The sequence below is a fragment of the Nicotiana tabacum genome, chromosome 3 (assembly GCF_000715075.1).
Source record: "Nicotiana tabacum cultivar K326 chromosome 3, ASM71507v2, whole genome shotgun sequence".
Taxonomy (NCBI): Eukaryota; Viridiplantae; Streptophyta; class Magnoliopsida; order Solanales; family Solanaceae; genus Nicotiana; species Nicotiana tabacum.
Genome location: NC_134082.1, coordinates 128,887,164 through 128,901,422, shown reverse-complemented (window position 1 = coordinate 128,901,422; position 14,259 = coordinate 128,887,164). Strand labels below are relative to the sequence as shown.

Sequence of the window (14,259 nt, the reverse complement as noted above, 5' to 3'; positions counted from 1 at the left end):
TACAATTTAAGTACAATTTTTATACAATATTGTTCAACTTTCATTCAATAGCTATATATATATATATATATATATATATATATATATATATAAACAACAAAATATAATTTTTCTACAATTTTACTACAACTATACAAATGAATTCAAAGCTTCAAAACTTTTTAATGGTTGTCAATGGTTGAATTGCTGCTCTCTTTTCCTTTGCTTTACATTACTGGAATTAGGGATTGAGAGATGGAGAGAGACGTAGAGAGAATTACCAATTGTTTGCAACAACCCCCAATTCAAACAAATAATATTTTTTGAAAACCCAAATTCGAATTCAAAGCTTTTAAATGGCTATCACTGGTGGAATTGCTGCTCTCTTTTCCTTTGCTCTAAATTACTTAAATTAGAGATTGAGAGATAAAGAGAGACGTAAAGAGAGAGAGAGAGAGTGCGCAGGGGGGAGAGAGAGAGAGAGAGAGAGAGGGAGAGAGAGAGAGAGCATGAGGGAGAAAGAATAAGGACGAGAAATAATTGATTCCTAATATAAAGGGATATAAATGTATATAATTGGTAAATTTGTATATAGGAGATAATTAACTTGAAACTTGAGTAAGGAGGGTAACAAAGTTTCCAATAGTGTATAGGTATGTAAAAATCCCAATTGAAAATTTCTCGTTGTTATGTTAACTTTTGTATTAGATTACTAAGGTTGTGGTGGACTAGTAAGTATTTCTTTATCCTTAATCAGAAGTTTCTTTTGCAAGTCTTAGTATAGAGTCGTCTTTGTTAGAGAGCCCAATGTAGGATTTTTTTCATCACTAATCCGGATTTAATCGGGCCCTAGGTATTGGGGTGGGAACAAAGAAAACCTTTGTATTATATTTGTCTTTGTTACGGTTCTGCAATTTCAGTCTCGACTCAAATAATGTGGGTAAAATTAATTAAGCTAATGATGATAAGGAGAAAGTTCAATAAAAACATACAAAGATACAGTAATTAGGACGACTAAATGGTCCGATCTACCGACTTATTATGTATTAGATGTTGTAACTTATTTATTTTGCAGAATCCACTGAATTTTCATTTTCATATCATTGGTATGGTGCGTGTTACAATTACTAAAATATTAGTTCAACTTTTCTACTCTCTTCACATGGCAGACATTGTTTGAGCTGAATATTATAATTTTCGTAATTCCATAAAGTTTTGCATACAATATGCTAAAGAGTTAGGTTTAATTTGTTAAAATCCATTTTCCGTCCTACAAGAACTTTGTGGTAAAACAAATAATCAAAGAGAAGCATCATTTGTAAAGTTATTACTAACCCGAAGTTATTAAACCTCTCTATTTACAATTATTGAGACGTTATTGAGACTTTGCAAGTTGCATTTAGGGAAAATGACACTGAATAACCGCTCTCAAAATATATATATATATACACACATTATGTGTGTTATATACAAAAATTATACACCTTTTCGACTATCAAATATAAATAGTTTCTGGTTGGGCTAAACATAATAATACCCCTTAGCTTGCATTTACTACCATTTCGCTTGGCATAGAAATTCTAAACTCTAATTCAAAATTATTCCAAGTAAGTGAAACATTTACTTTTATTCCAGTATATAATATTTTTTTAAAAACCTCCTTAATTTTATTGTACAATCATTACTAAAACTTCAAAAAAGGATTAATGATTTGTGTCGTAGACATTAGTTTTTCTTACACACTTACATATTATATATACATCGATCTTTCTTTTTGGTTTGAATTGACATGATATTAAATTATCAAAATATAATAATATTTTGTATGCTTTGAAAAAAATTGGGGAAAAATATTAGAACTAAACCGACAAAATCAAAATACATATTTTGTAACTTTATAAGTACCCATTAACTTGATTACCCAATGGTTCAAGTGTTCAATATCTCCAAAAATTTCTTAGTGTTTTTTGAAAATGAAGAAAGTGGTAAGGAAATACAGTACAAAAGAATTATATTAATTAACATTTCCATTAATCTTATTCTTCTTCTTCTTTATTGAATTCGTACATCAATTTTTTTTAGTTTTTAGCACACAAAATTCTTTTTGACTTAGTGATCAAAAACATTATATTAATAAATTTGATTTTCTTTTAAGCAAAAATCAAAATCCCAATTCGGTAAAGTGGACTGGATATACAATTGTACCCTTTACGAAAATCCCAATTGGACGACTATTCCCAATTACAGAAACGGTGAACGGGTGAAACTCTTTTCTAGCCCTAGTTTTGTGTTACTTTTTCTCAAGGCGAGGAAGAGAGAGCAAGTAAAAATTAGAGTGTAACGATGCAGGACTATGAAGGCAATGGAGTATATATAGACAATAATGGCGCCTCTCCTTACAGTCAGGTACTCTCTCTATTTCTATTGGATCAATTTAAAGCTTTTATTTTTTAAATTGGATTTGAACTTGTAATGGTGATGAATTAATCCACAGAGATGTTTTGGGCTACTAAGATATTTTTGATTGATTGATGGTCGATAACTTTGAAAACATGAGTATAAAAACATCAACTTTTTGGTGTAAAATCAGAGTTCTTTTGGAATTAAATTACATCTTTAGAGAATTACACTCAATGGTGGTCCTGATAATCCCCAAGTTGTGACTTAGCCAATACCAAAGCTTTATGATAGCACTCAATAGTTCCAATTAGACTTGTTATTCATTCCTTAATGTTTTGAGCTGAAATTACATCCTTAGAAATTACACAAAAGTAATGTAAGTCACCATTTACATGGTCTAAAGTATTTGGAAATGTTTGAAAAACGGCACTTTGAATAGTGATAGTGTTATTTAACAGGGATACGGGAGTAGTTATACTGTAAGTAACATGTTGGATGTTGGGTATCTGAAATATTTTTCCTGATTCATGCTCTTTATTTTTCTTTTTTTGTCTCAAATTATTAATACGGGCTTCTAGTGCTCTAAAGTTTTCAATTTGTTCAGTTTCAAGTATTAGATTATGATGGTTTCCCATCCTTAGATTTGTTCTTTTATGTCATAATAATCTAAGATTTTGTTTCAATATGTAAAATTTGTAATTTTCATCACACACTAACCTTTTCTGCTACCAATTTGCCTCTTCCAGCATATTTCTCGTGACCATGAGAATGAAAGGGACTCATCAAGAAGCAGGGATAAGGAGAGGGACAAAGGGCGTGATAAGGACAGGGACAGGGATAGGAATAGAGATAGAGACAGGGACAGAGTGAAGGAAAGGGACAAAGATAGGCATAGGGACAGAGATGGGGAGAAGGACCGTGATCGTCATCACAGAGATCGTCATAGGGATCGGAGTGATAGGAGGGAGAGGGAGAGGACCAGAGATAGAGATGAAGATGATCTTCATCGAAGTCGAGATTATGATAGGTAAGTTCTGTTAGTTGGATTAATAATGTGTACTTCCTTTCAGTTTTTTTTTTTGTGTGATGGTATTAGTGATATTTATATTTTGAGAATCATTTCCTTTGATTTTTAACTTCAAATTCTGTTGGTTTTCATGTCATTGTTTGCTATACTCTATATACTTTAGCCTGAGCTTCATATGAGATTCAAGCAATTGATGCTTTTTGATTTAATATTCTACCAAATTTCCGAGTTTTCCTGTATCTTGATGTGATTGTTCATTCGTCCTTGCAGGCGAAGAGACAATGACAAAGATAGAGAGGATCGACGTAGACATAGACCTATCTCAAGGGGTAGATCTGAGCATAGATCAAAATCTCGATCACGGTCGCCATCCAAGAGGTTTACAGCTGCTCCTATATCTTCTTATCGGAGCATTGAGATATTATATTTTTGTTAATTTTGAAGTCCTAATGCTCTTTCATGAATGTTTTCTGTCTTGACATTTTAGTTACGTTAGGCTTTTCCTTTACATGAAGTAAATAGTTATTTGCGGGAATGCAGGTGAGACTGGTCATTGTACTCTTTGATCTGTCAAATTGGAAAGGGAATAATGAGTGCTAGAGTTATAGATGGAATTGGATTAAAGACAGTACTTGAAAATTTTGTTATTTGGCCTTGTGAGTTGGTGATTTGGTATTTGGCTACAGAAAATCTTTGTTATTGCAAAAGGTTAAAGCTGCTATGATGACTTTGATATCCTCGCTCTTTTTACTGAAAATGTATTCGATACTGACTGTTTGTCCTTTTTAATGCTTGTGATTTCTCGGTCTTGCCCCTTGTATTGTATTTCTTTTACGAGCGTCTTTTTCTCCTTTTGATTTGTAGTCATGCCCTTCTATTGCATATGTTTATCTGGTTGAAACCTTTCTGGTGTTACATATGTCCCAGTGAGCTGCTAACATCCATATAGATCATCGAAAGTTAAAATTTGCTACCAATTTATGACTTTGCTACTGGTACTAACGATGTTTCTTTTCAGCAAAAGGATAAGTGGTTTTGATATGGCACCTCCTACCACTGCGTTGTTACCAGGCGCTACTGATGCTGCAGGTACACGTCCCATCAGTTTTCTTACAATTAAAAGTATCTTGAAATCTGTCATGTTTTTTCTTGGACATAGTGTGGAAGTTCGTATCAAAATGCATGGTTACATTTTGGTAAGCTTTTTGGTTCTTTGACTTCCACCTATATCGGTAGAGAGTTCTGGTATAGATTAGCTCTTTTGGTTTTCTTTACTTTTTACTTGGTGAAATAATTCCGAGACTGAGAGTGTTTTGGTTTCTTGTTGTGTTTGGTGTTTGTTTGTTTGTTTTGTATTGTCTTATGTTCTAAGAAGGCAATGTTGGGCTACTTGCCCCACTGTGCTGACAATGGGCGTGAGCCGACTTCTGTAGCTTATATGTACAAGGAAGAATCGATACAGGTCTTGTTCATCTTCAACAAGGAATTGCTATCTTGGTAGTTTACAATTATATTCCCTAGTAATGAATACACTGTAAAAATCTCCATCCCTTCAATTGTTTTATTTCGATTGGATTACAAAGTCTTATTTTTTCAACAATATTGAAAGAAGAAAAATATTATGTATAAATATTCACTTGCTCTTAGAATTTGAAGTATATACTTATTTTCATTTTATAAGATGCTATTTCATTCATCTGTGCAGGTCAAGTTCCTGGGACTAACCCAGCAATTCCTGGACTGTTTTCTAACATGTTTCCTTTAGCATCAAGCCAGGTATTGTCATGGACCCTTCTTAATAAATGTCCAATGATTTATTGAGATTCTCATTTATTTGTTCTGTGGCTTCTCTCAGTTTGGAGCTCTCCCGATGATGCCAGTCCAGGCAATGACACAGCAGGTTTATAATTTGTTGGTCACTTCCTATTGTCTCTCTCTCTCTCTCTCTCTCTAATGGCATCTTCTTTTACCCTGAGTATATCCTCGAACGATGTTTTATCAGGCTACCAGACATGCTCGGCGAGTTTATGTTGGTGGACTTCCTCCTACTGCAAATGAACAGGTATTAGGCTTCCTCCTACTGTGGGGGCTGATAGTATACATATTTTTGTGACATTGCACATCTTCTCCAGTACGTTGCAATTACTTTTTGACATCAACACTGGCACTTTACATTGACTTACTGATGTCTGCAGAATGGGAACCTTCCGTAGTCATATCATTTTTTGGCTAGATTGTTATTCTTATGTAGATATAGTAACTAGAAACAACTCTAATGCAAATAAATGTAAATTTTTGGGAGAATATCCCTTCAGTTTACAATCCTTAGAGAGAACCTTTCTTGCATTAACTTGATAAAGAGAAAAAAAAGAGGAAATTTGCTTGTCCTATTAGAGTGAGATGTAGATCTTTTCTGATATCTGTGATTAATGGGTGACATTTCATTGTTCACTGTTAGCAATTATTTCGTACTATGATGGACAAATTAGGCTTTTTTATGTGTGTATGTGTAAGTAACAATCAAGTTTTCGCCCTCCAAGATTACAGATTATCATAGGGTTGAACTTACTAACTTTATGGTTTTAGGTAATTTATTACTCTCTGTTTGTGGCGTATCTTTGAGTACTTTTTATGTTGGCTCACTGTTGATCTACATGCAGTCTGTTGCTACCTTCTTTAGTCATGTCATGTATGCAATTGGAGGAAACACTGCTGGTCCAGGTTGGTTCGAGGATTAATGTGCTTTCCCTCGCTATTATCACTAAATTTACCTTTTTGATGCTCATAGTATTATTTGAAATTTTCAGGGGATGCTGTTGTCAATGTTTATATAAACCACGAGAAGAAGTTTGCTTTTGTTGAAATGAGATCTGTAGAGGAGGCTAGTAACGCGATGGCTTTGGATGGTGTCATTTTTGAGGTATTAAATGCCATATGACTTGAATAGGTGTTGTATGTTAGCTTTCTACTCATAGTTTATTGAAGAGAAAGCAAAGCAAGGAAAGATTTTAGTTTTCACAGGATTAGATTTTAGTTTTCACAGGATTCTAACCAACTCTCTGATCCTCCCAGTCTTGTTCAGCACAAGGAGAAGTTTCAAACTAACATCCCTTCGCCCCATCCCATTATATAAGCTGGAATCTGCAAACCCTGTTCTTTTTCGTTGGTTACTATTTATGTATTACTTATGGGGGGTTTCGGGTGTTCGATAACATATAACCAAAGCATCATGTTTTTTTGTGTCAAGCAAATGTCCTTAAATTTATTCCGACTCTGATTGCTATTTGCTCTTTTTGCACTGTATGTTTTGCTCAGGGCGGACCAGTTAAGGTTAGAAGACCCAGTGACTACAATCCTTCGCTGGCTGCTACTCTTGGTCCTAGCCAACCGAGCCCTAACCTCAACCTTGCAGCTGTTGGATTAACACCAGGTTCTTCGGGAGGGCTTGAAGGTCCTGATCGCATATTTGTTGGTGGTTTACCCTACTATTTTACAGAATCACAAATCAGGGAACTTTTAGAGTCTTTTGGTCAACTTCGAGGATTTGATCTGGTCAAAGATAGAGAAACTGGGAACTCAAAAGGCTATGCTTTTTGTGTGTACCAGGATGTGTCTGTTACTGATATTGCTTGTGCAGCGCTTAATGGAATTAAGATGGGCGATAAAACTCTTACTGTTAGGCGTGCTAACCAGGGCACAACCCAACCCAACCCTGAGCAAGAGAGTGTATTGTTGCATGCACAACAGCAGATAGCTTTGCAGGTGAGATATTTCTGTGCTCTTTCATTCAGTTTTCAGGTTCTTAGGCTATATGCTGATACAGGGACTGCGTAGCTCACTCTCACTGTCATGTTCTTTAATAGAGATTCATGTTACAACCTGGTGCATTAGCAACGAAGGTCTTGTGCTTGACTGAAGTGGTCACTGTGGATGAGCTCAATGATGATGATGACTATCAAGATATTTTGGAAGATATGAGGACTGAATGTGAGAAATTCGGTGAGTAGTAATATCAAGTGTTCTGTTTCCTATATTCAGCATAGCTTATGGCTGGAATTTGAGTTTGGAATCTTAACCTGTATATGCTTTTTTGTACGGCTACTTTGCAGGAGCTCTAGTAAATGTTGTCATTCCACGTCCAAATCCTAATGGTGTGCCTACACCTGGACTAGGAAAGGTACCTGTCTGCTGATCTCTTAAACCATAATCAAGATTAATTATGTTTATAATCTGATTATTGTCCTGTATATGTTGGAAATAAGGAGATTCAGCTTGTATCTTACTTTCATTATAGCGACCTGCCGAAAAATGACTATTATTTGGTGTTTTTCACTTCTGTTATTTATTATTGCTTCCTTAAGTATTGCCTGACTTGGAACATTGCAAGAGGGCTTCAATACGTTTGTACTGTTTTTTCTCTTGGTGTTAGTGGTTTGTACTTCTGAATGTATAATTGCTAAACTAGTTTCCGGGTTGTTTTTTCAGGTATTTTTGGAGTATGCAGATGTCGACAGTTCCAGCAAAGCTCGGCAAGGACTGAATGGAAGAAAATTCGGTGGTAACCAAGTTGTAGCTGTCTTCTACCCGGAGAACAAGTTCTCTGAGGGAGACTATGAGGCTTAGCTCTAACCACTATAGTTATGATAGATAACCTCCAGAGTGTTACTATATGGGGAGCTATTGCATGGCTTTAGAAATTATCACCTCTTGGAATGAGGGATTATAGTCGCCTTGTTACCTTTCCTTTTTCTTTTTCCTTTTTGGGCTACGTTGTTCTGGTTTTGAAGTTTGTTTGTGTGGTCAAAGCTGGTGTAAAATATCAAACAGGAATAATTATTGGCTTGTTTGTATGTTTTTATAATTATGTTAGTATAGACCCAGGTTGTCATGTACTTCATTGTTCCCTAGCCAAGAAGAACAATTTTGTTTGTTAGTGTAATGTATTGTTTTTACTTCTTCTAGTGCCGCTTAAATAACATTTTGTCTATTTGGATGATATGCTATATGGATTTTACAGAGTGAAATTGTTGTGATGATAAATGAGAGAGCAGTAACAAATTGTCGATTCAGGTTAATGATTCCCCACTATAGGGAAATTTAAAGTAGACTACATCTTCTATTACTGCTCATGTACTGGCCTGTTCCAACCACTGTTTTATGGGCGGCGTTTTTACTTATTATCGGAGCAAGGCGTTAGGTTCGGATCGTCGGAAAACCTTTTTCTTTTAATAGACTTAAACTTCGTATAAAATTGAAATGATATTAAACATTATGTTAGTAGAGTTTTTCTACATACGTAACCATCAATTTTATGAATTACAAATTTTGTTGTCTTCTCCGGAGAGGCATTCAGTTTTAAATGGCGGCAGGAAGGAAGATTCAACCATTACAGGCCAGCGAATTTGAGTCCGACTCCAAAAAAGTATAAAACCAAAAATCATCAATTATTTTGTTTGAATCTCTGTATAGAATGAATTGGGTTCAGCGGAAAGTGTATGTGTACAATGTCACTTTTGGTCTGTACATGCTTGACTTGTGGGAACGTTGTCTCTTCAGTATTCTTACATTTTCAATTTAGATCTGATTCTCCTTTTGCTTTCTATCAGTTTCTGTTATTCGTTATGTCTACCTATTGATTCCTCCAACTGCTGAGTGTTTAATGGATCTGATTTATTCGATTTGGATTTTTCTTGATCAATCTTAGATACATTGGTCCTTGTATTATTGTGGTTTATTAGCTATAACGGGCTTCGATGTGCTTCCGATTTCTTCAAACGGTAAGCCTTCTTAGTATTTTTTTTCCTCCTTGATGATGTTGTTTCTTACGCTCTCTAATTCAGCTATTTGCATTATTTTAAATGTCACAAATTCGATGCAAATCTAGTATCTATATGTTCGGTCTGGAAAATGGATATGTCTCAAGGTGTAATAAAATCATATGCAGTTGTATTGAAGAATTTTTGTTGTAAAAATGAGAGTTGGAGGAAACTTTCGATGACCCAAGAAGGTTGGTAATTTTATTGGTGCTGTTGTCAGAATTCTTCAATTGTTTATTTATACAAGATAAACTGGCTGTTGATATTTTTCAGACCATCATTTTTAGATAGATATAGTTTATGTTACTACTTGAATTTGCATATACAAGCAGCTCAACCTTCACTTTATTGAGCCATCCGTTATATATATTCAATCAAACATTGATTTATATATTTTGTGAGTAGAGGGTTATTGAGGTGAGATTGTCTGTTTTTGTTTCATGGTCATTGTATTACTTCTTAAAATTTAGTCAAGCTCTTGTACCATTTACCAATATTCTTAACAGCTTTCCGATTCTTTTGGTTGTTCTCAGGCAGATGTGGTGAAGTTCATGAGCTTCACAAGTTTGTTCTTAATTGTTACTAGAGAATGTGTGGTCTTTTGGCGTTTAATCTTTAAGAGCAGTAACTTGTTTGCTGTCTGTGGACATGAATGATGAATATTCTTTTCAAATAGTTTCTTCCTTTTGTATGTGTACCAACATGTATATGATGAAGCAGATTGAGGAATGCTTTGAAACTAGTCATTCAATTTGGGGTAGGGGTTAGTGGCAAGCTTCTTTGGTCCCCTATTCTGTTAAATGGAACAGATGTCGGGGTTAGCAGATTTCTTGTACTTGTATTTTTCAAAGGAAAATGAGTTTAGACAGATGGTAATATCCAGTCATGTATTGCTTCAACTGCAAGATTTAATCTCCTTGTCCTGATTTCTTTGGGGATGCAATGCTAATAGGTTTCAGTACCTTTTGAGTTGCGTGTGGTGAAACTATGGCTAATTTATTCTTGAAGACTTCATAATGGGGCCTTAAATGTGTGTGCTGAAGACTATTTAGAGCCTTAGATGTGTTTGCGTGTTGTCACTGGTTTATTGTCTTATTGCATTTTTTTGTGCTGAAGATTTATCAGGAACCACCTCTCTATCCCCCAGGGTCTATCTCTCAGGGTAAAGGTAAGGTTTACGTACACTCTACCCTCCCCATACCCCACTTATAAGATTATAGTGGATTGTTGTTGTAGTAGATATGTTTGCGTGGTAGTAGGGTTTGGAACGCAAGTAGAGGAGATGACATAAATGAGTTTCTTTAGACAAAGGAATACCTACTACATACAATGTCATAATTAACTACTCCCTCCAGTCTCAAGTATAACTCGTTTGGCAAACTGAATTTGTCACAAAAACATCATGGATTGCACATCTGATCCAGAGGTAGAAATAGGAGTTCATTTCCCAAAAGTCATCATACTTTGTACATTGTAACTCAAAGTCACTCAATATATTTAGGGCATATTAAATATTATTTTTCATATTCTTTTTTTAACTCAATCATTTAAACAATAAAAAACATCTATTTAAACCGTGACTCAACTCGCTCTTTGATCCGACCCACTTTCTCTTATTTTTCTTACAAAGAACGTAAATATTACTTTGCTGTTAATGCTGTTAATTATCTTGGTTTTCAACATACTGGTTTAAGCAAAGTATTAAATCCGTTCGACTAGAAATGGTCTTCTAGTAACATTATATTTACTATAAGCAATGCGCGTTCTTGTTCTAAAATATCGAGGATACTGTCTTTTAATTTACTCTTATATTACTATTTCTTGGTCAAAATTTCAAGCATATATAACTTTTTTTCATTTTTCCTTCCTCATTTTTATTTTATTCCACTTCAACGCTGCTAATTTTCTTGTTTCACTTTCAAATTTAACTCCTCTAGTTTGTTAAGATTAATTTCTGATTCTCTATTTAATACTTTGCTTAAACCAATGTATACATTTAGTATAACTATATTGAGAACCAATGTAAGACACTATAACAAAGTAATATTTGCGTTTGTTATAATAGAAATAAGAGAAAATGGGTGCGGGTCATGGAACGGTCGAGTCATGGTTTAAATAGATTTTTTGACTTTTTAAATGTTTGGGCTGAAAAGAAATATGAAAAATAATGTTTAATAATGCCCAAAAAGTGATGAGTGACTTTTGAGTTATAATGTGCAAAGTATAATAACTTTCTAGTTACAAAACAAAGCAAAGTGACTTTCATAGATAATTTCTATTAGTTAAGTGACCATACTAGAAATGGACTCGTAGAAATAGTATAACCGTAATTGCAGAAAAAACATGTTCTCGACAAATTCATCTCTAACTTTGATTTTCTTTGCATCATTAGAGCTTCATAACGAAGAGTGGAGGTACATCCATCCTACGATGGCATGAAGAATGGAAATTTTCACTAGTATGTTTGAGTTTTTAGGCCTAAAATTGGGGCTAGTGAAGTTGCCACTTTGTCTTTTCAATGAAAGTAGATACGAAGTTGCGTCAGCTACGAATATAGACTAGGCTATGGGATAGACTTCATCTCTACTGTTTTCTTCCGTTACACCTTACACTTCAGCTCATTGAGGCATTTTGTGAAGTGTTCTCCTACCCCTCTCCTGAGATAAAGTCATATTGACTCTCTGCTTGTGCAATTTGTAAGCAGCATTATTTTAAACCATCAATTTAAGATCAAAAAAGAAAAAATGTAAAAAAGGAAATAAAACTTTGTGGGGTGGTCCATACCACTTCCCGGCATAATAAAGAGTTTGAAACTAAAAAAAGTAGATGCATTCAAGTCAATGAAAACATTAATAAAGTGTTGGACAAAAGATATGCTGGCTTTGTGGTTGTATGTTTAGATCTTTTCAACTTTGTATATGTTTTACTGGACATATACTTTTTAAGTTATTTAACAATATAATCATAAGATAAAGTGATTAATATACAAACAGTAGCGGCTCGATGGGGTAAGGGGACTAAAGCTAAACCGTTATTAGAGGCCTTTGGAGGCAAATATTGTTAATACTATTTCTGAAAAATAGCATAATGTTTGGAATTATGCCATAATGATTATTGACATAGCAAATGGTTGATCACATGATTTTCTTATCATTATAAAGAATTATAGAAGTAATTATGTAAAATATACTTATCTTATATATAATATGAGTAAAATTTGGGCCCTATATTTTTGGGGGCCTAAAGCCTTGGCTTTAGTTGCCTTGGGTTGAGCCGCCTCTGTATACAAATCAAAGGAAGCTCACGTGCAACTTCGTATACAACTCAACTTTGATAAAAGGGAGTACTGCATTTTAGATGCACTATGCTGTTTAGGGCAGACAAGAGGAGTTGTTCTGATGGTAAGCAACCCCAACTTCCAACCGAGAGGTTGTGAGTTCGAGTCTTCCCAAGAGCAAGGTGGGAAGTTCTTGGAGGGAAGGATGCCGATGGTCTATTTGGAAACAGTCTCTCTACCCTAGGGTAGGGGTAAGGTCTGCGTACACACTACCCTCCCCAGACCTCACTAAGTGGGATTATACTGGGTTGTTGTTGTTGTTGTTGTTGTTGTTGTATGCTGTTTAGGGCAACCATATGACATTTCATCTTCATTAATTGTGATTAGTCGTCAATAGGGGCGTATGCAGGAATTTTTGTAAGCGGTGTCGAAATTTATAAAAGAACTGGAATGTTACTTTGATTATCATACTTTTAGACAAGAAATAACCTTAGTTTATTGGTTTTGTTGAGTCTTAAGTTAAAAAAGATTTTGAATTCAATTCTACTTCATCACAATTTTTAACTACAAAGGCTCTCTCAAATATTTACAAAAGAAAAATGTACTAGTTGAGGTTTGAACCTTTGACCTCTTAGAGCAAAATCAAGCACAAAACCAACACACCAAGGCACAATTTATGTCAAGTGGTGTCATTTTTTCTTACTTATCCGTTTCCGTACAGTATTAATATATATATTTAGTAAAATTTTCCGACGAAGCGGTGTCGCATGACACCGCTTGAGGAAACGTGCATCCGCCCCTGATCGTCAAATGTAAAGGCTATTCAACAATAAACTTAGCATTTTTACCTATTGATGGTAGGCTAGAATCACGTGTTTTAGTCATAGTTTGCACTCTAATTACTGTATTTTACTTGTGTTTGAGCTTAAATATTAGTGTATTGCACTTATTATATGTTTTATGCATTGTAAAAAGTGATTCCAAGTTAAAAAGATAATTTGGAACTAAATCAAAGAATGTGGAGCTTTAAAGTCTGAGTAAATGCCGAAGAAATTAAATCGGGATCACGTTCGGAGGTCGAGGATCAAGTCTGGATGTCAAAAACAAAATTACTCTAAGAAAATTGCACTACCGCTCCATGCCATACGTAGCGGGGCGCTAGTGTAAAATTCCTACAGAGTGAAAAAAATTAACTCTCTGAAAATCCTCACTAATGTGGCGCATGGGGTGCCGCGCCAGTGTATTTTCGCGGTTCAATTGTCCCACTTCGGCTTGGAACGGGTAGTTTCATCCGGGCACGTTCCTACATAGTATAAATACACCAAAACATAATTTTTAGACGAACTTTGACCTTGGAAGCATTAGGAGAGCATTGGAGCCTACAAGACACGAGATTCCATCATCTTTCCATCAATTCAATACGAGAGTTTGGATTGTAAAGTCAGATTGATGCTTTATTATTCTTCAATTGCAATTGTGATGACTTCCTCCATGATTATGGAGTAGTTTACCTTAGAGTTTGACGGGTATAGTATTTTGATAAATATTTGTGGATTTTAACTCTAGTTCGTGTATGAATTCGTTTATGGAGTTTTGAATTGTTGCAATGTTATTCGCTAGGTTATTTAATCGAAAGAGGAATTTCTTGGTGATTATATTTTCATTATTTTGTTTGATTTAATTCATTGATTCTCTTAAGTAATCAAAAGAGCTTGTTGAATTGTTGATTAAATCAAGTTAGGAGAATATTCGAGAGACGT

At 34.8% G+C, this 14,259-nt stretch overlaps 1 protein-coding gene across 1 annotated transcript; it reads left to right on the top strand.

Annotated features, from left to right (window-relative positions):
- Positions 1–2,167: 2,167 nt before the first annotated feature.
- LOC107829384 (splicing factor U2af large subunit A) lies at positions 2,168–8,367 on the top strand. The gene is made up of 13 exons (XM_016656854.2): positions 2,168–2,385; positions 3,126–3,406; positions 3,677–3,784; positions 4,425–4,495; positions 5,112–5,182; positions 5,262–5,306; positions 5,409–5,468; positions 6,067–6,127; positions 6,214–6,326; positions 6,722–7,168; positions 7,270–7,405; positions 7,516–7,583; positions 7,892–8,367. The coding sequence occupies exons 1-13, from the start codon at positions 2,323–2,325 to the stop codon at positions 8,027–8,029; spliced, it is 1,662 nt and encodes a 553-aa protein (XP_016512340.2). The 5' UTR covers positions 2,168–2,322; the 3' UTR covers positions 8,030–8,367.
- Positions 8,368–14,259: the final 5,892 nt, after the last annotated feature.